This window comes from Nyctereutes procyonoides, unplaced genomic scaffold, assembly GCF_905146905.1.
Source record: "Nyctereutes procyonoides isolate TBG_1078 unplaced genomic scaffold, NYPRO_anot_genome, whole genome shotgun sequence".
Classification (NCBI taxonomy): domain Eukaryota; kingdom Metazoa; phylum Chordata; class Mammalia; order Carnivora; family Canidae; genus Nyctereutes; species Nyctereutes procyonoides.
In genome coordinates this window covers 49,899,852-49,924,946 of record NW_026575047.1, presented here as the reverse complement: position 1 = coordinate 49,924,946, position 25,095 = coordinate 49,899,852, and the positions used below count along the sequence as shown (strand labels likewise).

General features: G+C 41.5%; 1 protein-coding gene across 3 annotated transcripts in view; it reads left to right on the top strand.

The window, feature by feature from the left end:
- Nucleotides 1–25,095, top strand: part of LOC129510333 (protein FAM169B-like) — an 88,619-nt gene that overhangs the window by 40,116 nt on the left and 23,408 nt on the right. For all 3 annotated transcript variants that reach the window (XR_008664571.1, XM_055326427.1, XM_055326428.1), the window contains exons 4-5: nucleotides 8,503–8,588; nucleotides 15,441–15,618. Coding sequence is in view for 2 of the 3 variants with exons in the window: in XM_055326427.1 (XP_055182402.1) it covers nucleotides 8,503–8,588; nucleotides 15,441–15,618 (264 nt within the window). In the remaining variant the exon portion in view is untranslated. The remainder of the gene's footprint in view (nucleotides 1–8,502; nucleotides 8,589–15,440; nucleotides 15,619–25,095) is intronic.

Below are 25,095 nucleotides of genomic sequence, written 5' to 3'. Positions count from 1 at the left end.
GGAACTGTAGTGCCCCAAGGCTGAAGGTGTAGCCTTTCCAGCATGCTTCTCCTTTTTAACTTCAAAAGGGCTAATTCCTCATACCTGGGCATAACCCAGCTGTTCTCTTTCTAAAACACCACTGTGATCAAGTCTCTCATTGGTCAGACTCTTCCAGAGACTTCTTATGAAGCTCATAACTCAAGCCTGGTCCTCACAGCCCGCAGCTGTAAAGCCTAGTCTGGCTCAGGCCTTTTACTAGCTCTCTGCCCCAGCCTTCCAGAAAGACTGCAGTGGTCTGAATGTTTGTGTCCCTGCTGCTGTAAATTCATCTGTTGAAATCTAAACCCCAATGTGATAACATTAAGAAGTGGGGTTTTGGGGAGATGCTCCATCCTCATGAATGGGAATCAGTGCCCTTACCAAAGAGACCCCAGAAGGCTCCCTTGCCCCTTCTGTGACATGAGGACACACCAAGAGAGGTGAACAGTCTGTAACCTGGAAGCAGGCTCTCACCACGACCTGCTCCTGCAACACCCTGATCTCAGACTTCCAGAACTGTGAGAAATATGTTTCTGCTGTTCAAAAGCCTATGCGGGTCTATGATTTTTTCTCATAGCAGCCCAAATGGATGACTGTATAGCCCCCAAGTGGGTGCATGATTGCTGTTCATGTCTTGGAGGCGCTGGTCATGGTGTGTGTGGTCATGGCCTGGTCACCTGTGTTGGCCCTGCTGGTGCCAAGTACGGTGCCTGGCACTTGTCAGTGCTGAATGAATGGCAGACCCTTTCCCATCCCGAAGTGCCAAATGAAATCCTAAAGTATCCACTATGGTAAGGTTTTTCGGTGCTGGTCTCTCCATTCTTTTTTTTTTTTTTTTTTTTTTAAGATTTTATTTATTTGTTCCTGAGAAACACAGAGAGAGGCAGAGACAAGGCAGGGGGAGAAGCAGGCTCCTGCAGGGAGCCCAATAAGGGACTCGATCTCAGGACCCCAGGATCACGACCTGAGCCAAAGACCAGGTGCCCCTGGTCTCTCTATTCTTGTCACAATGTCTTGGCTTGTCTGTTCCTCACCTTTCATTTCTCTCTTTCTGACTCCATCTCCTTTCACGCCTCCTCTCCTCTCCCTGGCCCTGTCCTCTTGGCTCTCTGTCCATTCCTTCACCTGGAGGGGGCATGGAGCCTCTGGAACCAGTAGGACCCCATTCACATCCAGTCCTAGTGCTGCTGTTTATAGGCACAGGACAGTGAGCAGATTTCTCAGCTCCTCTGAGCCTCACTTGGAACACAAGAGTCAGCTGTGGCAAGCATGAACTTAGATGCTGCCCTTGGTGTTGTGCCAGATGAGAGGTGAGTGCTTGCACCTGTGGTTGTGGTAAGTGTTATTGTTTTCAAGCTGCAACTGGATCATGTTCCTTATTTCTCCGAAGCATGGTGGCTGGCGGTGGTCTACAGAGTGCATCTGGTCCTAGAGTCCTCCCTGACTGGCCTCCTCCCTGCTCCCTACACGTTCAGCCATGGGGCACTACAGTTCCTGTCCTTGCCCAGCATGCTGTGTGCTCTCACATCTCTGAGGCTCTGTCACTTACCCCACCTGGAGTCCCCTTTCCTGGCTCAGGTACCTTCTATGGAAGACTCACCTGGCCCCTCAGCGGGAATACCTGCTTCTTCCTCTCTGCTATCCCTCAGCACACAGCCTTGACCTGATTTTACTTTATTCTGCTTCGTGTCCCAGGCATTTCTCTTCCTTTTGAGTTGTCAATGTTTAAGCCAGAGTCTAAATTTGATTCCTTGAGTGGATTTATTATGTGCTTTGCAGGTAACAGCGACTCAACACGTGGGTTCAGTGAGTGGCATGTGCTTCAGAATTGTGACCTTTGTGGGAGTCCGTGTACCACTTGGGCGTGCCCTGCTGGTATGCTCTGTGCTGGAGCAGACGAGGAGGGATAGCATGCACAACCACAGGTGCCAGTGTGGTCCTCCAGGATGTTGCTAATCCATCACAGTGTTCCTTCCTCCTTGCTGAATGGGAATGTGGCCTCAAAATCCTTCTTGGGGAAGCTCCCCTTGGTCATAGCCCATCCTCCCAAGGTGACAGGTGATAAGCAGCTCTCCATGACCTGTGCTATGGAAAAATCATGTCAGCTTCTTTTTTTTTTTTAAGATTTTTTATTTATTCATTCATGATAGACACACACACACAGAGAGAGAGAGAGAGAGAGAGAGAGAGAGAGGCAGAGACACAGGCAGAGGGAGAAGCAGGCTCCATACAGGGAGCCTGACATGGGACTCGATCCCGGGTCTCCAGGATCACACCCCAGGCTGAAGGTGGCACCAAACTGCTGAGCCACCAGGGCTGCCCTCATGTCAGCTTCTTAACAATGATTGCTTTGTATCCTCATTATAAAAAGCATATTTAAATAAAAAAATAATTTATTTCCTTTAATAAATCTGAGTAGACACGATGAAAGGTTTAAAAATTTTGTTGGGGGCACCTGTTCAGTGGTTGAACATCTGCCTTTAGCTCAAGTTGTGATCCTGGGGTCCTGGAATCAAGTCCTGCATCAGGCTCCCTGCAGGGAACCTGCTTCTCCCTCTGCCTGTGTCTCTGCCCCTCTCTCTGTGTCTCTCATGAATAAATAAATAAAATTAAAAAAAATTTTGTTGGGAGGTACGGGGTTGGTTAAAGTGTGTGTCTTGATCAAGCATGGTGCGTGCCACAGTCTTGGAAGGAAAAACCGAGGGACATAGTGGTCAGCTTAACACTCCCTGATAGAAAAAGGAGCAGTCATGAGAACATGTGGTGGGTAGAAACTTATCTCCACTTGAGGGAGCAGACAGGATAGCAGTGGTCAAGCTGGGGAAAGAAAGACAGACATTTCCGTGTAAACCAGAGCAGAAAGTTTGGGAGTTCCCAGGAAGAAACGGGAGTGTTATGAAGCAATTTCCATTGTCTCACTGACAAAAGCCAACAAGTAACAAAGGGCTTTTCATACTACTTCGAAATCCCAGAGCACCAATTGGAGAAGTGGAGGAAGTTTCTGGAAACTGACACTGACAAGCTTCAAACATCTTAGGAAAGGCAGTTTGGTGAGGTGAACTCTTTGACCTAACCTGCATAGTGACAGGTGAGAGGATGTTGTGGTCTCCACTTGACAGTGGGGGACTTAAGTCTGGGGGGGTGGGGTTTAAGGTCACATAACTAGTAATTCGAGAAGCCAGAATTTGAACCCCATCTGGTTCTGAAGTCTGTCTTTTTCCTACACAGGTGCATAGGGTTGTATCTAAATATTTCATGTCCTCTTGCTTTCCGCTAGCAGTAAAGTCTGTTAGAGATTGGTAAATGAATGAAGCTTAGAGTTTGTTGAGATGGTGTTTGTGAAGGGTGAGTGGTATGTGTCTAGCTTCATTTTTATGTGTGTGGATGTCCAGTTGTTCCAGCAACATATGTTGGAAAGACTTTGTTTCATTGTATTGCCTTTGCTCCTTTATCAAAGATCAGTTGACTATATTTATGGGCTTTCCATTCTGTTCTATTGATCTTTTTGTCTCTTCTTTCGCTAAACCACACTGTCTTCATTACTGTAGCTTTATAGTAAGTCTTGACATTGAATAGTGTCTTTCCTTCAAATTTGTTCTCCTTCAGTCTCGTGTTGGCTATTGTGGGTCTTCTGCCTCTCTATATAAACTGTAGAATCAGTGTGTTTATATCCACAAAATAACTTGTTGGTATTTTGATTGGGATTGCACTGAATCAATAGATCAAATTGGGAAGAACTGACATGATGACAATATCGAGTTGTCTTATCCGTGAGCATACAATATCTCATTATTTAGTCCTTTGATTTTGTTTTTCAGTGTTTTGTAATTTTCCTCATAGATCTTGTAGATATTTTGTTAGATTTATGCCTAATATTTCATTATTTGGGGTGCTGATGTAAATGGTTTTGTGTTTTTAATTTCAAATTCCACTTATTCATTGCTGGTATATGGGAAAGCAGTTGGTTTTTGTATATTAGCTTTGTGTTCTGAAAACTTGTTGTAATCAACGTTTGCAGCCCTATCTTTCCATTGTTTGGTCTCATTCTAGCTATTCTTGCTGTTTGAGATGCCCTGAGTATGGCCTTGGACTTGTAGGGTTCTGTGCTTCTGCTTACAGGTTACCCTGCCTGTAGCGCCCTTGCCTATTGTCTCTGCCTGTTGAAACCTTACCCATCGATCTAGAACCCAAGCTGTCTGAAATTCTAGGGGATGTTTTCCCAACACCCCTCCACAGAATTGCCTCTTTCCTCTGGGTCCTGGTGACACGTTGGCTCCTATCTTGAGTCCAGTACCTTTAATGCACTGGCCTGTACTGGAGCAGCTTGTTTACTGCTCATTCTCTTCCTCTGCAGGCTGCGAACTCCCAATGGCAAGGATGGGGACTTATTCATCAGCCACTGAGGGCCCAGGATAGACAGCACTATTCATGTGTTTAGGAACTCGGCCATGGGTAGTTGAATACAGTTGATCATGCTGAGCTTCCATGAAGCCAGGCCACTGGGAGTCAGCCGTAGGGACCTCCCTGTCTTAAGTTGTTTGGGAAACCTTGGAGTGTCACAGAACAGAATTCATTACTGGCATTTCTTTGTGGTCTACATCGCCTGTCACTCAGTGGGGCAGGGAAATTAAATTCATGCAGCAAGGCCGGCCTTTAACTCACAAGGCCCTGTTGATTGTTGTCACCACTGGACAGCTTTCTGCGAGTATCCAGTCTCTGCTCAGGCCCTAGATGGGAGACAGGCTAGAGGAGACTGATGATGTTTTTTTTTAAAACCACAGATGTGTGGCTTCCGCTTTCTAACCCTTGGCACTTGCTGGCTTCAGGGTCTTAAGTGATGCCCTGAGGCTGGCTCTTCAGTGCCTGTCAGACCCCAGGATCTGTCCTTTGTCCTTGCTGAGCTGGATACAGTCTCTCTCCCGGGGCTCTGTCACCATTCTGTCCTGCTGTTTCCTCTTGATGAGGTATTATGCTTCTCTGATCAAAAGCTGCTAGTTTCCAGAAGGCTGATTGTGTTTTTTTTAGGAGTTGGTTTGGAGGACAATTTATTTTAGGCCTGTTAAATTTGATTGGACTTCACCTTCATTGTTATGTATCCTTAGCAGCCTAAGATGTGTTTTGAAAAAAACAGTTCAATCTATTTTGTGACAACTGGTGTGACTAATTAATGCTCCTCAGTACACCACCGTGAAGCTTGCAAGGCACCACACAAATGCCAAATCATAACACGTGTCCTGTTTGAAACTGTCTTAGCAAATTGAACATCTGTATTACAGTAATATACTGTATTAGTGAATGAAACATCTTTTATTGATTCACCTTGTTAAGCAGGAAAATAATACTTATGGCTTTATAAACCTCCTGTAAGTTCTAGTAGGTGCCATTTTGAACATGAATTTAATCGAATAAATGAGTGCAGGTGTCAAGCATTTAATTGGCCCTTCTCTCTCAGCCAGCTCAATCAATTTTGGAACTATTGTTGATGATGTAATTCACCGATGATAGGAAAATGACATAGTGAATTAGATGCTATTGGTCTTTGGGGAGGAGGGGTTGGTTGGGCAGAGTTAATACTTAATAACTGACTAATGTCATCGTAACCTGGGCTTTCCAGAGTTTTCTTTCTTTCTTTTCTTTTCTTTCAAGATTTTATTTATTTATTCATGAGATACACAGATAGAGAGAGGCAGATATACAGGAAGAAGGAGAAGCAGGCTCTATGCAGGAAGCCTGATGTGGGACTCAATCCCGGGACTCCCAAGATCATGACCTGAGTCAAAGGCAGACGCTCAATCACTCAGCCACCCAGGTGCCCCTTCCCATAGTTTTCTACTAGAGTTCCTCAAAGAGCAGACAGAAATTGGGAAGAAAGTGGTAGTAAGCTTAACCTGATTGGCCCACAAAATTGGTGTCAAAATATTGAGCCTAATATTAATGTTCAAATGACTTTTGTTTTCTATTCCATGTTATTTTCCTACACATCTTCAGCTAAAAAGATTTGACTGGGAAGGTGCCTCTTTTTTTTGTATGGTTTCTGGACCCGTCAGGCTCAGACGCCTGGCTGGAGAAGCTGGTATAAAAATGGCAATTTTATAAAAGATACCAGAGGAGAAACTGTGGTACATCCAGACAATGGAATATTATTCAGTGCTAAAAAGATTTTTGAGATCTCTAGCCATGAAAAGATAAGGGGGAAACTTAAAGGCATATTACCAAGTGAAAGGAGCCAATCTGGAAAGGGCTACATACTGTATGATTCCAATTAAGTGACTACTGGAAAAGGCAAAAATAGAGAGAGACACACACAAAAGTATAGAAACAGTAAAAAAAAAAAAATCAGTAGTTGCCAAGGGTGGAATGGGGGTGGGAGGAAGGTGTTAATAGATGGAGACCAGAGAATTTTTAGGGCAGTGAGAATACTCTGTATGATACCATAATAATAGATGCATGTCATTACACATTTGTGCAAACCCATACAATGTATAACAAGAGTGAACCCTAGTGTAAATTATGGGCTCTGGTGACTATGATGTATCATTGTAGGTTCGTCACTTGTTCAAACATTCCCACTCGGTGCAGATGTTGACAGTGGGGGACACTATACATATGTGTGGGCAATGGGAGGTCTCTGTACCTTCCTCTCAATTTTGCTGCAAACCTAAACTTGCTGTAAAAAATGATCTTAATTTAAAAAAACAAAACAAAACAGAAAACAACCAAAGTAACTTTGGTTAATCAAGGAAAGGAGGGTTGTCCAGCTGAGAGGCAAGAGACAGAGGCCATGATTAGATTTGCCTTTGGAGTGGCCACTCAGTAGGGATGGATCAGGAGGGGAGACTGAGGCAGAGGACCAGGTGAGCACTGTCACAGTCTTCTGTGGATGGTGGCCTGGACCCTGCTGGCATGTGGAGCTGGGGAGTCCATTATGAGGCAGCAGGTGGAATTAATTGATTTGGTGGCAGTGGTAGGGAGGAGGGAGAACTGACATTTGTCAGCTGTCACCAAGCACGTTTGACACACTGGGCCCTGTGGTGGGTGTTTCACACCCAGTCCTCATCAGAACTTGTCAGCCATCTCAGGTGGTAGGTTTGGACAACTCTGATGAGGAGTTGTAGAGGTCATCTCTACAATAGGATAGAATCCATAGGCCTTGGGGACTATCTAGAGTGGGGTGGGGCAAGAGTTGGGGGAGAAGAGATGTCTCTTCTTTCTCCTGCAGAATCAGCCCTGGAGCTTCCTTATTCAAAGGCATCCCTACCACCCCTGCATGATTTGCCCCATTTCCTAACAACTGACTCATTTCTGGCTTCTGCGAGAGAGCACTGCACTTGGGAGTCCAGTGGCCCTAGCTGGCTGCCTTCAAGCTACTTTACCTCTCAGAGTGTTGGTGTCCTCCTCAGAAAAACGCAGGTGACAGTTTCACTGTGAGAAGGGAAAAAAGAAGTCAGTGCCAGGCCCAGGGCTGAGGGCGATAAGAAGATTCTGTGCTCGAGGGGCGAGCTGGGTGGTTCAGTCAGTTTAACATCTGCCTTCAGTTCATTTTATGATCTCAGGGTCCTGGGATGGAGCCCCGTATCAGGCTCCCAGATCAGCGGGGAGTCTGCTTCTCTCTCTCCCTCTGCCTCTCCCCCTGCTTATGCTTGTTCTCTCTCTCAAATAAAATCTTAAAAAAAAAGAAAAAAGAAAAAAGAAGGGACACCTGGGTGGCTCAGCGGCTGAGCATCTGCCTTCAGCCCAGGGCGTGATCCCTGAGTGCCAGGATCAAGTCCTACATCGGGCTCCCTGCATGGAGCTTCCTTCTCCCTCTGCCTATATCTCTGCCTCTCTCTCTGTGTCTCTCATTTATAAATAAATAAAATATTAAAAAAAAGAAGAAGAAGAAGAGTACTTGGGTGGCTCGGCAGGTTAAGCATCTGCCTTCAGCTCAAGTCGTGATCCTGGGGTCCTGGGAACAAGCTCTGCATCGTTGGGCTCCCTGTTCCATGGAGGGTCTACTTCTCCCTCTCCCTCTTGATACCCCTGCTTGTACTCTCTCTGTCAAATAAATAAATAAAATCTTTTAAAAAAAAGATTCTGTGCTCAATGCCCTTTGATAATGTTGGATTGACTAAATGGGGAGTTCTGAGTTGTGGCACATAATTGGGTTTCTTGAGAAAACAATGTAATTTTTTTCCATCAAATTTGTCAGTGTTGGTGTGTAGCATTTTTTGCCCAATAGCATCAGGACACACACATCTTGTTCTGGAGGTGGCCACGGGCCACCTGTGAAGACTTCTGTGAAGTCCCCTTCAGGTCAGAGTGGCCACTCTGTCCTGGTCTGTGCTGACAAAGAACTAAGCTCTAGCAATACCACCTGCTTCACCAACACAGACTTGTGTCGTTTGCACCTTCGCAGTGAGTGGTTGCATGCTTTTGAAATCGCCCCTCTGGTGGCCGGGCGGCTGCTGGCACATCATCATTTTCTCTTGGCTTTCTCTTCAGTGGTGGCTGTTTACATAAAGGAGTTCTGGTGGCCCACCGAAGATGTGCTAAGAACCTCTGATCCTGCAAGAGAAGGTCTGATGAAGGTGAGATGGTGAAAATTTATATAGATATTGCAAAACAGGTTTTAAAGTCACTAAGCTTATTAGCATGTTACTAATTGAAAGTAGCCTGCTCGGGTGGATTAGTTTTCTAGTGCTGCTCTAACAGAGTTTCACAGACCACCGGGGTTGGGGGTTGGGGGGCTGAAACAACAGAAATGTATTGAGAAATACATGAGACTGTACTGTCTCACAGTCCCTGAGACTATAAGCGTGGAATCAGTGTTCTTTCTGAGGGTCATGAGGGACAATCTGTCCCCGGCCTCTCTTTTGGCTGCTGCTGGCCTCAGGCATTCCTTGACCTGTAGATGGCCTTTTTCCTGTGTCTTCACATCATCTTCCCTCGGTGTGGGTATGGGTCTGTCTCTGTCCAGATCCCCCCTTTCTTTCTTTTTTAAAGATTTTATTTATTTATTCATGAGAGACACAGAGATATGCAGAGACACAGGCAGAGGGAGAAGCAAGCTCCCTGTGGGGAGCCTGATGCAGGGCTCAGATCCCTGGGATCATGCCCTGAGCCAAAGGCTAACATTCAACCACTGAACCACCCAGGTGGCTCCAGATTCCCCTTTCTATATGGACACCAATCATATTATTAGGGACCACCCTAATGACCTCATTTTCACTTGATCATCTGCAGAGACTCTTATTTCTAAATAAGTCACATTCACAGGTACTGGGTGTTAGGATTTCCAACATCTTTCTGGGGGACCCGATTCAATCTAGAATGCCCTGCCAGGAAGGAAAATAGTAATAAATGGCCCTATGGAACAGACATCTGGCTATTTGCAGATCTCTCTTACTCTCCTGAGGGTCCTCTCTTGTTTTAGTTTTATTTTATTTTATAAAGACTTTATTTAATCATGAGAGACACACAGAAAGGCAGAGACGTAGGCAGAGGGAGAAGCAGGCTCCACACAGGGAGCCCGATGTGGGACTCAATCCCAGGACTCTAGGATCACGCCCTGAGCCAAAGGCAGACGCTTAATCCCTGAGCCACCCAGGCATCCCTCTTGTCTTAGTTTTAAAATTTAAATCCCCATCATCTCTCTAGCGGGTAGGAAGAAAGATTCTGCTTATTATGTTCAAGTAATGTTTATTGGTACTTACTCTGAGTCAGACAGTATGTTAGGTACTCGCCTATGTCCTCAGACTCTTTACAGGGATTGTCTGCTTTTAGAATCCTCAAGGTATTTCTTTTGCAGATGAAGAAATTGAGGCTGAGCCACACAGTTAGTGAGTGACTTAACTGGACACAAATTCCAGTTTCTTTGACATCAGGCCTGGAGGTTTTTGATGCACTGTGGCTTCATAGAACAGTTCTAAAGCCAAAACCTAGGAGGATGGCAGGGGTGAGGGCAAGTGCCACAGCAGCTCCTCAGAGTCCCTGTGGTGTCTTCTCCTTTGCCGTTTGGCTAGGGCAGAGGCTGAGGAGAAAGGTAATAACTTGTGAAGAATTTAGACTATTTACATCATGTCTGCCCATTTTTATTTGATTGGCATATTTATCTTAATTCTATAGAATTGGAGTTCTTGGCAATTTTAAAATGGTGGCTCTGTCCACAGTTGTCTGGAATTCCACTTGATCTTCCTCACTGGGACCTGTAAATACTGAATGAAATATCAATATTCTTTTGGGTTTGGTTTAGAGAATGAATTCATAACTTGGGTTTTTCCCCTGTATCAAACAATTAAAAAAAACAAATTCTGTTCTGTTTTTTTCCTTCACACAACAAGTTCATTGAAATCTAATACACATGCTGTCAATTTCATCCTTTCAAAGTATACAATTTGGTGATTTTCAGAATTTGCAGAGTTGTGCATCAGTCACCACTATTGAATTCTAGAGTGTTTTCAGCATCCCCAAAAGAAACCCCTTACCTATCAGCAGTCACCTCTCATTTCTCTCTTTCTCCAGACCCTCACAAGGAATCTACTCTCTGTCTCTATGCATTTGTCTATCCTGGACATTTCTCATTCCCAGAATCAGATAATATGTAGTCTTTTGTGTCCAGCTTCTCTCGCTGAGCATGTCTTTAAGGATCATCCACATTGTAGTGTGTCAGAATTCCATTGCTTTTTAGGGTTGGATAGTATCCCACTGCATGGTTAGAGCATGTGTGTTTATCCGTGCATCTGTTAGTGGAATAATGTCACCATGAACACCTGTGTGGTTTTTTTGTGTTTTGTTGTTTTAAAGATATTTATTTATTTATTCATGAGAGACAGAGAGAGAGGCAGAGACATAGGCAGAAGGAGAAGCAGGCTCCATGCAGGGAGCCCGATGTGGGACTTGATCCCGGGACTCCAGGATCATACCCTGAGCCAAAGGCAGATGCTCAACTGCTGAGCACCCAGGCGTCTTTCACCATGAACATCTGTGTACAAGTTTTTGTGAGTAAACGTATTTTCAATTCTGTTGGGTACATACCCAGGAGTAGAATTACAAGTCATAATGGTAATTCACTATATAACTTGTTGAGAAACCGCCAAACTGTTTTCCACAGCAGGCATACCATTTAACACCCCACTAGTAACATCTGAGGGCTTCCATCTCTCCATGTCCTCTCTGATACTTATTATCGTCTTTTTTTTTTAAAGAATAAAATAAGATTTAATTTTAAACAAATTCTAGGTCACAGGTGAAATCTACTGGTAAAGGATAGTTCATTAAGGTATTTAGGATATTCCAAATACTTGCTTTTTAGGTATAATAGCAGGTTCTGAAGGGGAGGCCTCCATGGTTATCTGGTTGTTACCTGGTTTGCTGAAATCCCCTAAAGCAAGAAAGGATGGAGAACTGGAGGTACTAGAATATCTCCCCAACCAACTGCCCTCCAAAAGGGAATCAATCTACAAATGAGCTAGTTATTGACAACGACATACTGTTCTTAAAGTATGTTAAAAACAAGTCTGACTAGTGATTATGAGAATGGAGATGTTTAAACATTTGATATATTATAAGACAAGACTTTATTGCTCAGCAATTACAAGTATTCAAACATGTATTTTTCTACATAACTTACTGTGAGATGATCAATGTTAAATAAAATACTAATTTTCATCATCTGTTTCAACTTATGTCTTGTTGACCAATTCTTCATTTTTCCTTCCAATTGCATGCCTTTGAGTCAATGAAGAATTTTAACCACAATAGTTGTGGATGAGAATATTCATCTGCAGCTACCTGTATGCTCATTGCATGCAGATGTGCTCCTAGTGGTTTTGTCAGAGCCATCCTCTGAGCGGTTTCTGGAAAACATCAGGACAATCTTCATTCATCTTCACTTCATAGACTCTGTTGCACCTCGAAGAGCCCGGCGACTGGCCCACAGACACTACCACCTGGCCTGCTTGGCCGAGGTGCTTCAATCCATCGCTGGCCTCATGGAAAGCTGTCTTTTTTTTTTTTTTTTTTTTTTAATGCTATCCATCCACTGGAGGGGAGAAGTGCTATCTCTTGTAGTCCTGAGCTGCATTTCTCTGATGGCTAAGGGTGTTAAGCATTTTTTCATGTATTTATTGGCCATTTGTATGTCCCCTTTGGGAAAATACCTGTTAAAATCCTTGGCCTTCTTTTTGATTGGGTTATTTGACTGCTGAGCTGTAAAAATTTTTCATATATTCTGGATGCCAGTCCTTATTGTGTACATTGCATATCTGATTTGCAAATACTGTTTTCCCATCTGGGGGTTTTCATACCTGTTCCCTGTCCCCAGCTTAATGAGATATATCTGACATAAATATTGTGTAAATTTATGTTATACATTGGTCTGATACACTTACATGTTGCAAAATGATTGCCGCCTTGGTGTCGGCTAACACCTGCATCCCATTACATAATTGTGATTTTTTTTTTTGTAATGAGAACATTTAAGATCTACTCTCTTAGTAACTTTAATATAATACAGTACTATTAGCTATAATTACCCTGCTGTATATTAGATTCCCAGAACTTATTAATCTTAAAATTGGAAGTTTATACTTTTTGACCAATATCTTCTCTCTTCTACCTCCAGTCTCTGGTAATCACCATTCTGTTCTCTGTTCCTATGAGCTGGGCTTTTCTAAGATTCCACACATGAGATCATGCAGTATTTGTCTTTGACTTATTTCACTTAGCATAATGCCCTCTAGTTGCATCCGTATTGTTATAAACAGCAGGATGCAGGATGTTTTCAGGTCGTGTTTTAATCGACTCAATAGGTACTGTTTTGAAAAGGGTCTCCCCTCACCCGCAAATTTAACAGTGGCTTGAGAATCAGCCAATGGGTGTGGGCGACCTGGTGTACCCATTTGTGTTGATGTTTTGACCCCTTCTCACAGGTGGGCCAGAGGTATTTCGTGGTTGGGTGAATGCCATGAGGAGTCTGACTTGCTCCTTGAATAATTTATTTTTCAGAACAAGAGAGGGTCACTTCTGTGTGTCAATTTTTCTGTGTTTAGATGAGGAAGACCCCAAATTTTCTGAAAATGTGGTCAGTGTTGTGAACAGAAACTTGAATGTTACTTGCAGTTAATGAACCGTGTTTTAAAGATTGATCTGCCCCAACTGTTTATGGAGATAATTTCCTTCTCCATTGGTAGAATTTTGGGTCTTAGCTTTTTTTTCTTTTAATTACATTTTGTTTCTTAGCCAGCTATGTTTCATAAATTACAAAAAAAAAAAAAAGCTTAATGTTCTTTCTGTTAATGTAATTAGTGGTCCTAATTGAGGGATTAGAACTGGATCTGTATTTTGTGTTTCCAGAAACGTTTCTAAGTCAGAATCACATGTCACACATCCCCCCTCCCCAGTGAAATTGGACAAATTAAGTGCGTTTTCTTTTCTCCTTTATCTCCTGCCAGTTTTTGATTGGATATTTCCCTTCTGCCAGATGCAATCTGCTTTTCTCTTCTGGCTTTCCTCTGAACTTTTTTGGTTTTATAAGTTGAAAAAAATAACCTCCCACATCACCCCGCTCAGGTTTTGTGACCAGCTAATTATTCCTCAAGTCTGAACTTGATTTGGCTGCTACTGTCTAAGATAAAAAATTGGGGCAGCTTCTTCAAGTTGAACTTGGTGTGGTTTTCACAACGCTTTTTCTTATTTAAGATTTGGCTCCAGATGAAGGTGAACTTTTACATTCTGGACCAATTAATAAATTTATTGGCACCAAAACACTTTGTGCCATTTGTGAGGGGGCAGCAAGCTGCCTTACTTTTTATATCAGAGCATTTGAAAAAAAGTGGGATTTTTGTTTTTTTATTATCCACTCTTCCCCAAAAACAAGTGTTTTAAGGACGACTCAGGCAATCTTCTCTCTTGACCGGTGGACGAAATTGAGGCTCAGAGGGTTGGGTATTGCTAAGGATCTCCCAGCAAATCCAGGCTGAGAAGCCACAGACACAAATGATGATGATGATGATAAAAATCTAAGGATTAAGTATTCGATATAAAACTAAGCGTATTTATAATAAACTTCCCTTTTCCAAAGCCTTAGTTGTAATGGATGAAGATGCAGAAGGGAACCATGGGCTCAGCTGTAGCAGGTGCACCAGCCTGAGACTCAGAAGGCCTGGCCTGTTTTGAGCCTGCCTGCCTCTGACAGAGCCCTCATCCAGCTGTCATAAGTCCTCTTTGGAATGAGGCAGGGAAATCAATAAATGTAATCACTTAACCGTCCTTGAATTTCAATTTCCTTACCTATAAATCAAAACCTCTCCGGGAAGGGGCGGAGAATCATATGCCAGCTTGTGGGTGTAAGTCACAGTCCATTTAATGGCATTGCTGACCTCGTGGTGATGCATAAGATGGGGTGACGAACACCCACACACTTAGGCTGTCACATAGCAGTCTTATCAGAGTAAAATCTAATAAAACAATACGGTCACTAGATCAATAGTTGATTGGGTTCATCCCAAATACTGCATTTAGTGCTTGCCTGTGGTTGTCCAGAGACTGCATTTAGGAGGACTGTGTGACCACATCCACGCTCAGCACATAATGTGGGATTGATTAGTTATGTCTGCTGGGGGTGCAGGATCAGCAGGCCTTTGTTTATGCTACACATTTGCCACCTGTGGACTATACAGATGCAGAATATTTTAAGAGGCAGGAGCATGAGGTCATTTTGACTTGTTAATGCTAAAACTCTTTGTAGGCCTGACCTTGACCACACCCAGTTTCCTCACGTGTCATGACATTGTGGTGGGCAAGAAGTTGTTTTGTTTTATAGTCTTAGAACAAGATGGAGCTTGACTCTCAGTAATTCTCTGGAATTGAGACTGTAGCATGTGCTCCAAATCTATCACATCACAAGCCATTGCAAATCATTTGTTTTTGGTATAGTCATTGATCCCCCCAATTCTTTACCCTCCTTCTGAGGGCCAGAATTCTGGGGCTGGTATTAAAAATGACATATTGGGTTTATTTCTAGACCATTCAGGGGATCTGCTGGAATGGCTTGCCTCCAGTTACCCCCTGGAGGTAACTTCCTGTTTTGTGGACCTGCAATGGATTGACATCTGTGGCCCCTCTGGCCCTGCCCCTCACTTCTAGAGGCTAATGGGTGTGAAAAGCCAAGGTTATGAAAACCTCTGTGAGAAACTTAATGATTCACATTTTGTCTCTTTAACACGGAAGAAATTGTGTGATGGTGGTGCACACACCTGGCCCCAACATGTGGGTTGATTCCAAGGTCAAAATTTATCGCATGTGATTTTCCTCTCTCACTTCTTTTCTTTTCTTTTCTTTTCTTTTCTTTTCTTTTCTTTTCTTTTCTTTTCTTTTCTTTTCTTTTCTTTTCTTTTCTTTTCTCTTTTCTTCTTTCTTTTCTTTTTTTTCCCCCTTCAAAGGTTCAGTCATTTGGGGAGAGGATTGTGCTTTTCATTCTGAACGTCGTTATTTTTGGAAGATTGGAGAGAAATTTGGATGATGGTGACATGTTTTTTTTACCTCACTCTGTGAAGGAGCAAGCAAAAATTCTGTGGCAGGATGGAGCAGCCGTTGGATTTTACACAACCAAAAGGAAAGGTAAGGGGCACAGGGCCCTGGGTGGGTGGGGTGGCTGGGGGGGGGGCTCTCTAGATGTCTACCTGCCTCCAAGGACTCCCTCAGCACAAATGTTCCTTGGAGAGAACCTTCTGGCACAGGAAGTATCACTAATTCAGTTGCCCTGTAAATAAGCCCGAGTAAACCCAATTTATGGATTTCATTTTCTCATTTCTCATTTTACTGGTAAATAGAATGAAAAGCGTGTCCTTTGGATTCCCAGCCAGTGCCATGTCCCTCATAACATGCTTATTGCTGCTAATGGTGTAAAATGACTCTGCAAAGCACAATACTCTTCATTGCTTTTCCTTAATGTTACCAATTAGCTGTCAGGAAAAATACTATTGCTAATAGCTGACATGTGGTGCAAAAGCACACTGGATGCCAAAGTTTATAGACGTTACCTCAGAACAGGGGGAGCTTGGCCATCATAATAAGGTCGGGGTAAAATACTGGGACCTATTTTAGGAGCTGTGATGAGAAGTGAGTGTGATACTGGGACCATTTTGCTTTGGGGATTGGTCTCTTTCTTTAAAGTCACTTTCTTTAATACCTTCTTGAGTTTTTAAAGGCTGTCAACATCTCTACTCCCAGTAGAGATGTCGTCCCAGCCCTGTCCTTTTAGTTCTTATTAAGTCCTAAATTTTAGGGATGTCTGGGTGGCTCAGTGGTTGAGCATCTGCCTTTGGCTCAGGTCGTGATCCTGGGGTCCTGGGATTGAGTCCCACATTAAGCTCCCCGCAGGAAGCCTGCTTCTCCCTCTGCCTGTCTCTGCCTCTCTCTGTGTCTCTCTTGAATAAATAAATGAATTCTAAAAAAAAAAAAAGTTCTAAATTTTAGCAAGAATAAAGTTTCCCAGTGAACCACCATGGACGTGCTGTTCTTTGGGGTTAGGTGTTTTTCCCAGGGGGATCGAAAGGCTGATTGTGGTGTTGAACTTCGTTTACACTTCGTGTTTGCTCCACCTGTTCAGGATGGAGTAAATTCATTTTTCTCCCTTGCAGTGTGAAACAACCAGTCTCCCATGCAAACAACTCCATTAGTTACATGTTAAGGTCCGTCCAGACATGTAAGTGGAAAGGTTGGTTGTGGCTGCTTTGTTCTTCCCAAGGCTGACCCAGACCTCAGAGTGGAAGGAGGACCCTAAGATGTTGAGATGAGGCAGGTCAGCCTCAGTGTTTAGGTTTCTGCGTCCTCTTCATTTTTGAATTCCATGAACTTGGTGGAAAGTTCTTTGAAGCTGCTTATGGGGTCCCATCATTACATCTATGAACTGATTTTTTTTTTTGAACTGATTTTTTTACGTGGCTATTGACTTTTATTTACTCAACACTTTATGTTGTTTAAGAAGTACCAAACCAGGGCAGCCCGGGTGGCTCAGCAGTTTGGCGCCACCTTCAGCCCAGGGTCTAATCCTGGAGACCCAGGATCTAGTCCCAGGTCAGGCTCCCTGTGGGGAGCCTGCTTCTCCCTCTCCCTGTGTCTCTGCCTCTCTCTGTCTCTGTCTCTGTGTCTCTCATGAATAAATAAATAACATCTTAAAAAAAAAAAAGAAGTACCAAACCAGTATAAGATTAAATAAAGAAAATAAAATATATGCTTCAATATATATACATTGCCAATTAAAACTTTTTTTTGCCTTTTGTTAGATTAACTTATTTTTGGGGAGATAGAATAAAAATATTTCTGTTAGAATAAATACATACATGTTGCCACTAGCAATGTATAAGAGCTCCAGCCACTCCACATCCTTGCCAATACTCGGTTTTGTCAGTCTTTTTAATTTTACCTATTCTACTAGGTGGGAAGTAGCATTTAAGTTTGGTTTTAATTTGCATTTCCCTAATCGTAAACGATACTTATTATGTCTTCATGTGCTTTGTTGATGGTCACGTATCTTCTTTAAGTGTCTGTTAAATATTTTAGCCCATATTTTATTGGGTTGTTTGCTTGTTGCAGTTTCTTCATATGTTATAGATGTCAGTTCTTTATCAGATATGTATTTGGAAAACATTTTCATTTTGGTACAATAGTATTTTTCAGAGAGCAGACATTTGAAATTTTGATGAAGTCTATTTTATCAGTTTACCAATTTTTATTATTATTCAAGTGAAAATATCTGCTAATTTGTGATTTTTATGAGTTCTTTAAAGTGAGTTTTAAATTTCCAGATATTCCAGATGTTTTATTTATTTATTTTTTGATTTCTAACTTAATTCTGTTGCAGTAAGAGAATGTAGTCTATTACATTTTAATATTTTAAGAACTATTGAGAACTGTTTAATGATCCAGTATATTGTTTGTATCGGTCGATGTTCCCTGTGGACTTGAAGGAATGTGTATGTTTCGTAAGGTATTGGGTTTCGTGTTCTGGAAATATTAGTTGGATGAAAGTAGTTAATAATGTTATTCAGATTTTCTACATTCTTACTGATATTTTTGTCTAGTTCTATCAATTTCTGGGGGTTTATTAAAGTCTTTATGATTGTAGATTCATCTCTCTCTCATTTTAGTTCTGTTAGTTTTTACCTTATGTGTTTTAAGGCTTTGTTATCAGTGACATCTATATTTATAATGGTTTTACCTACGTGATATATTGGCCATTTTATCGTTATGAAGTCCCAAATTATCTTCAGTAATATTTCTTGTTATGAAGTCTTTTTTATTTGATATTAATAGACACTTCATCTTTCTTATGCCTATTGTTTGCATGGAATATATTCTTTGTAGCTTTTTATTTTTAGTCTGTTTATGTCTTTATTATTTGAAGCATATATTTTGTTGACAGCATACAATTGGATCTTGGATTTTAAACCTTGTCGTTTGAATGGAGTGTTAGTCCATTTACGTTTAATTTTTGATGTGTTTATACTGAAGTCTCCCCCCCCCTTTTTTTAAGATTTTATTTATTTATTCATGAGAGACACAGAGAGAAGGCAGAGACATAGGCAGAAGGAGAAGCAGGCTCCTCACAGGGAGCCCAAAGTGGAACTCAATCCCGGAACTCCAGGATCATGCTCTGAGCTGATGGCAGATGCTCAACTGCTGAGCCACCCAGGAATCCCGAGGTCTTCCCTTTTGTAGTTTGTTTTGTGTCTTCTGTTTTTTTGTTCCTCTGTTCCTCATTTATGTTTTCTTTTATTTTAATCAGATATATTTTAGTATTTCACTTTAATTTCTCTATTGGCTTTCTAGTTCTATATTTTTGCATTTTTAAATTGTTAGTTATTGCTCCAGGAATCACATATGCATCTTAAACTTTTTCCAATTTACTTATAATTACTATGGAATTACTTCAGATAAAATATAGAAGTCTTGCAACAGTGTATTTGTATTTACCCCTCATTTTATTTACATAGTGCTCTTATTATAGATTAGATCCATTTATGCTATAGATCTATTAATGTTGATTTATAATTTTTAATTTAATAGTCATCTTTTAGAGGTATTAAAATAAAAAATATCGTTAAAATCTTGACTCAAATACTCACCTTTTGAATAAATTTTAATTTTTTAATTTAATCCCACTTGCCACCCAGTGTCGTTTTTCTCTCAGGCTAAAGTACTTCCCTTGGAATTTGCTGTAGTGCAGTTTTGGTGGCAACAAATATCTCAGTTTTTATTTACTGAAAATATATTTTATTTCACAGTCATATTTGAAGGATAGGTTAACTGGATATAGAATTATTACTGATAGTTCCCCCCCATACCCTCAGTGCTTTGAATATGTTTTTCCAGTCTTCTTGCTTTCATGATTTCTGCTGAGAAGTCAACCAGTTATTTATTGTTATTCCCTCATACATAACACATAGGTTTCTTTTATTGCTTTAAAAAATTTCCCTTGAACTTTAGTTTTTCGTTGTAATTTGAGTGTAGTGTGTCTAGGAATGATTTTATTTTTGTTTATCTTTCTTGGGGTTTGGTAAGCTTCTTGAATCTTCAATGTTTTCTACCATATTTTGATACTTTTTGGCCATTATTTCTTCAATTTTTAAAAAATCCTGCTTTCAGAATGCCTTGGTGACTCAGTGGTTGAGCATCTGCCTTCAGCTCGCGGCATGATCCTGGGACTCAGTGATAGAGTCCCACATCGGGCTTCCTGCGAGGAACCTGCTTCTCTCTCTGCCTATGTCTCTGCCTCTCTCTCTCTGTGTGTCTTTCATGAATAAATAAAATAAAAAAAAATTCCTGCTTTCATTGTTCTTTTCCTGGGATTCCAGTTAGTTGTATGTATGTTGGAGTGCTTCATAATGTCTTAAGTTTTGTCTCGGTGGTTTTGTTCATTTTTCTTCAAACATTTTTCTTTCTTTGTTGGGTGATTTCTACTGGTATAGAGTCAAGTTCATCTGCCATCTCCAATCTGTTGTTGAGACCACTGAAAATTTTAGTAAATGTACTTTTTAGCTCTGGAATTTATATTATTTTGTGTAGTTGCTATTTCTCTGTTGAGATTTTCTATATATTTCCCTCTAATTTTTTGAATTATTTTATTGCTTTGAATGTATTTGTAAAGCCATTTTAAGGCCTTTACAAAATCCAACATCTCAGTCTACTTAAAATCAGTTATATTAACTACCTTTTTTTCCCCCTGAGTATGGGTCACACTTTCCTGGGTTTTGTGTGTGTGTGTGTGTGTGTGTGTGTGTGTGTTGAGCAGAGATAGTGTAACAACTCTAGTTTTTGTGTGTGTATGTTTTCTGAGGATTTTTAGATTTTTGATCTAGTAGCTGTTCAACTTGCCTGGATTAAAATAACGATTGTCTCCTTTGTGATATGTAGCTACTTGACATCTGTGTGTGACTTCCCACGACTCCTTTTTAGCTTGGCCCTAGAAAGGTCCTCCCTGTGCCTGCAGATTTGGTGGTCAGACAAAGATTTGGGTGTGGATTTCCTGAGGGTTTTTGTTTGTTTACTGTTTATTGTTGTTTTTTGTTTTTATTTTGGTTTTTCTCCTGCTGGTTTGGGGTTCTGTACTTTCACATTCAAGCCCATTTGGCTTCAGCTCTCTGTCACTTGAGCTGTCTCAGCTGGGGAATGTCTGTATTTAATCAAAGTATCAAACTCTCAGATCTGATCCTGTGTGGTGCCATTTTTCAAAAGTGGATATCTCTCTGGTCTTTGACTTTTTTTCTCATTGGGTTCCCTGTGGGCTCCTTCACTCATGTGTAGGCTAGCTGTAAGCCAGGGATTTGGGCAATTGCTCTGAATTTGAGTCCGGTTCATTCCGTGGTTGTCATACTGCCAGAACTTCCCCTTTAAATTTCCAGCTGCTTTCCTAATCCTAAATCTGATCTCTGACACCTTTACCTGGTAATGCTTCAGCTTTTCTCACCAGTGTTTTCTGTAGCTTTGGGGGTTGAGTTATACCCCATAGCCAGTAAGCTGCAAACCCACAGGTTTTACCTCTTCAGTTGCAATTTTCCCTTCCTTCCTCCCCTCCCCTCCCCTCCCCTCCCCTCCCCTACCCTACCCTCCCCTCCCCTTCTCTCCTCTCCTCTCTTTCCTTTCTCTCCCTTCCTTTTCCTTTTCCTTTTCCTTTTCCTTTTCCTTTTCCTTTTCCTTTTCCTTTTCCTTTTCCTTTTCCTTTTCCTTTTCCTTTTCCTTTTCCTTCCTTTCTCTTTCTTTCTACACCACAGGGCTTCAACTCATGACCATAAAATCAAGACATGAGCTGAGATCAAGAGTTGGATGCTCAGGATGCCTGAGTGGCTCAGTGGTTGAGCATCTGCCTCTGGTTCAGGGCATGGTCCCAGAGTCCCAGGATGGACTCCTGCATCAGGCTCCCCTTGAGGAGCCTCCTTCTCCCTCTGCCTATGTTTCTGCCTCTCTCTGCATCTCTCATGAATAAATAAATAAAATCTTTAAAAAAAAGTTGGATGCTCAACCAACTGTACCACCCAGGCACCCTTCCAGTTGCAATTTTCTGAAATTAAAATTTCCTCTACTCAGTGGTGTCTTTAAATGATTTCTTATATTTTTTATTTCTTTTTTTTTTGAAGATTTTATTTATTTACTCATGAGAGACACACACAGAGAGAGGCAGAGACGTAGGTGGAGGGAGAAGTGGGCTTTCTGTGAGGAGCCTGATGCAGGACTTGATCCCAGGATCCTGGGATCATGACTGAGGCAGATGTTCAATCACTGAGCCACCCAGGTGCCTTTACATTTATTTCTTAAATAGTTACCATATGTGGGTATTTGTGTGACCATTTCCTTCCACCACCATTATCTGATGGGGATCCTGTTCAGGTATGGACCATAGAATTTTATTCCTTTCCTTCCCATCTTTTTCTATAATCAGAGAGAGAGATTTATTTTAATGAATTAAGAAATGGAAAAAAAAAAAGAATTAAGAAATGGTTGTAGAGCAGTATACAAATAGTTTAAACAAAACATAATTTTAGTTAGATATATTTTATTTGTGTATTTTTGCTATATTTTATTATAGATATATTTTATTATATTTTACTATTTGCACAATGGTTTATGAAAAATTACTGGTGAATATGTTGGTTTAACGGACTACAGGAGGAGTTTGTAATTCAGAACAGTTAATATTTATTCAGTCTCAGCTCTTCAGTGCTTGTCACAGCATTATGCAGTGTTTTTGTGTTGATGCTGAGGATATGGGCATAGCACGTGGCATACTTCTCAACTTTGTATCATTACAATTTTTCCTCATGAGTTTAGATCCTTTTGATCCAGAATATCTGTTAATTTAGCTTAAACTGGGCTACAGTGTATAATTTCATTCTAAGAGGAAAATAAAATGTGCAGATTCATCACACAGGGACCAGGATTCACCTATTTAAGAGTACATAGTTTCTAAGAGCATTTTTGGCACATATTTTTAAGTATTTAAAATATTTTTCAGACAGTAAAATTGACCCTTTTTTGGGCCATACAGTTCTATGAATTTTGACCTATGTATAGATTCATGTAAGTACAACCATAATTAAAATACAGAATAAAAGCCACCATCCCTAAAACCTCCTTCGTGTTATCACTAGGCATCTCCTACCCCATGGCTGCCACCTGAAACCCCTGGCAACCACTTTTTGTTTTCCATCACTATCGTTTTGTCCTGTAATGGAATCACATAGTTTGTAAGCTTTTGAGACTGACTCTTCCTTTTTTTTTTTTTTTTAAAGATTTTATTTATTTTAGAGAGAAAGAGAGCATGAGCAGAGGGGAGGGGCAAAGGGAGAGGGGAAAATCTCAAGCAGACTCCATGCTGAGTACAGAGCCCAACAGGGGGCTTGATCCCAGGATCCTGAGATCATGACCTGAGCTGAAATCAAGAGTCAGCTGTTCAAACGACTGAGCCACCCAGGCATCCTTAGAGACTGACTCTTTTCAATCAGCATAATGCCTTTATTCATCCAAGTCAATGTGTAGATCAGTAGTTCGTGCCTCTTTATTACTGAGGAGCACATTTAGTTTGAAACAAGTGGGTGCCTTTGTATAGATTGAATGAGGTCTTTTCAGGTAGACTCTCTCTTTGGGAACATTTTCTTAATAGGCTGGTCTGAATTTCTCCCTTCATTTGACTGTTCAGTAATTGTCTTTCTTATGAAATATTGACACTTCAGCCACTTCACTATTTTATGTTGAAGTTCTCCCTAGATAGTCAAAACTAATGAGTTTTACTTTAACTTTTGTTGTCAAATCACTAGTCCACAAAGCTGTCAGCATTCAAAGGAAGAACATACTGGACTGGTAAGTGGAGAGTTGGCCAATTTAAGGCAGAGCTGAGAAGTATTTTACTTTTGTATAAAAATCTAAAAAGAACAGCTTTGCATTTCAGATTCCTGAAAGCTCCAGCACTAATGCAAATCATAATAATGGGAGCGGCACTTAAAAGTATTAAATTAGGTGATTTGCAATCCAGACAGGCATGTGACCTGTGAGATGGCAGTGAAGCTTCAAAGTGGCCTCTGTTGCCCTGCTCATCAGGGGGTGTAGAGGGTGTGAGGGGGGGCTACTGCTCTTCCCTCCCCCAGATGTCCAGTGCCACAGGCACCTCCTGCAGTATGGTCCTATCAGGCAGGACCCCCTCAAGCCATCTTCTGGACTTCAACAGAAACATTAGCAGAAGTGGAATGAGTTGGGGAGTTCATTCTGATTGCTGCCGGATGAGAAAGGATTACTATTTGCGAGGAATGGAAGTCCTCTTGAAGACAGGGTATTGGAAGGTGCAGGGGGAAGTGCCTGGGATGTAGCCTGGCTTCTTTTTCTTTTTCTTTTTCTTTCTTTCTTTCTTTCTTTCTTTCTTTCTTTCTTTCTTTCTTTCTTTCTTTCTTTCTTTCTTTCTTTCTCTCTCTCTCTCTCTCTCTCTTTCTTTCTTCCCTTTTCTTTCCTCTTTCTTTCCTTTCCTTCTTTCTTTCTTTCTTTCCTTCTTTCTTTCTTTCTTTCTTTCTTTCTTTCTTTCTTTCTTTCTTTCTTTCTTCTCCTTTTTTCTTTTCTTTTTTTTTTTAAGATTTCATTTATTAGAGAGAGAGTGTAGGATAGAAAGAGAGCATGAGCTGGGGGAGAAGCAGAGGGAGAGGGAGAAGTGGGTTCTCTGCTGAGCAGGGAACATGATGTGGGGCTCCATCCCAGGACTCCAGGATTGTGACTTGAGCTAAAGGCAGACCCTTAACCAACTGAGCAGCCTGGATTCTTATGCTGGGATGTGCACAAGCAGCTCCTACATTCTCATCCTTGCAGACCTGCTAACTTTACTCACTTATATCTCTTGCTTCTTCATGACCTTGACTTTAGTTTGCCACAATGCCCATCTGGCCTCTCCCTGTACTTGCTTTAAAGAACCAAGATCTACTGTGGTCCTCATTTCACTTCATTTCAAGTCTCTCCAAAGAATCAGATTGGTCCAGCTGGCCTGTGGATTGGTTTCTTGTGGATCATGGGTCCACCTTTAGCTCAGCTGATTGTAGATGGTGGGCTAGCGTTCATGGTTCAGATATGGCCACCTAGCATTCGTTCTTTAACCGACGCTGTGGTAGGGGCAATTTTAAAGGACTGTAGGCTGGATAGACATCCCATAATAATCCATGGAAGAATCCTGTTTGTAAAGTCTCAGTCTGGCCTGGAATACTTCTGGTCAGGACCACCAGGCAGCCCTTCATTGCTGCACAGTGGAGGATGTGTAGTAGGAAAAAAATGTCTAAAAAGGCTCCTTAGGTTGGTGATAATGAGAAAACATTTGGGCAATACCACTTGAGAGTGTATACTTAGAAGAGGAACTGCTAGCTGTAGCGGAAGCACACTTCCCCAGGGGATGCACAGCTGTCTCCCAAAACGGTTTTGCTCACCTGCAAAAGGTGAGCATTTTTCTTGCTCCACATCTTTATCAATATTGGTCTCATCCTGATTTTTTGCGGTTGCTGATCCTGTGGTTATGAAATAATATCTTATTTTAATGCCTATTTTCTAATTGTTCCTTGTAGATAGAAATGC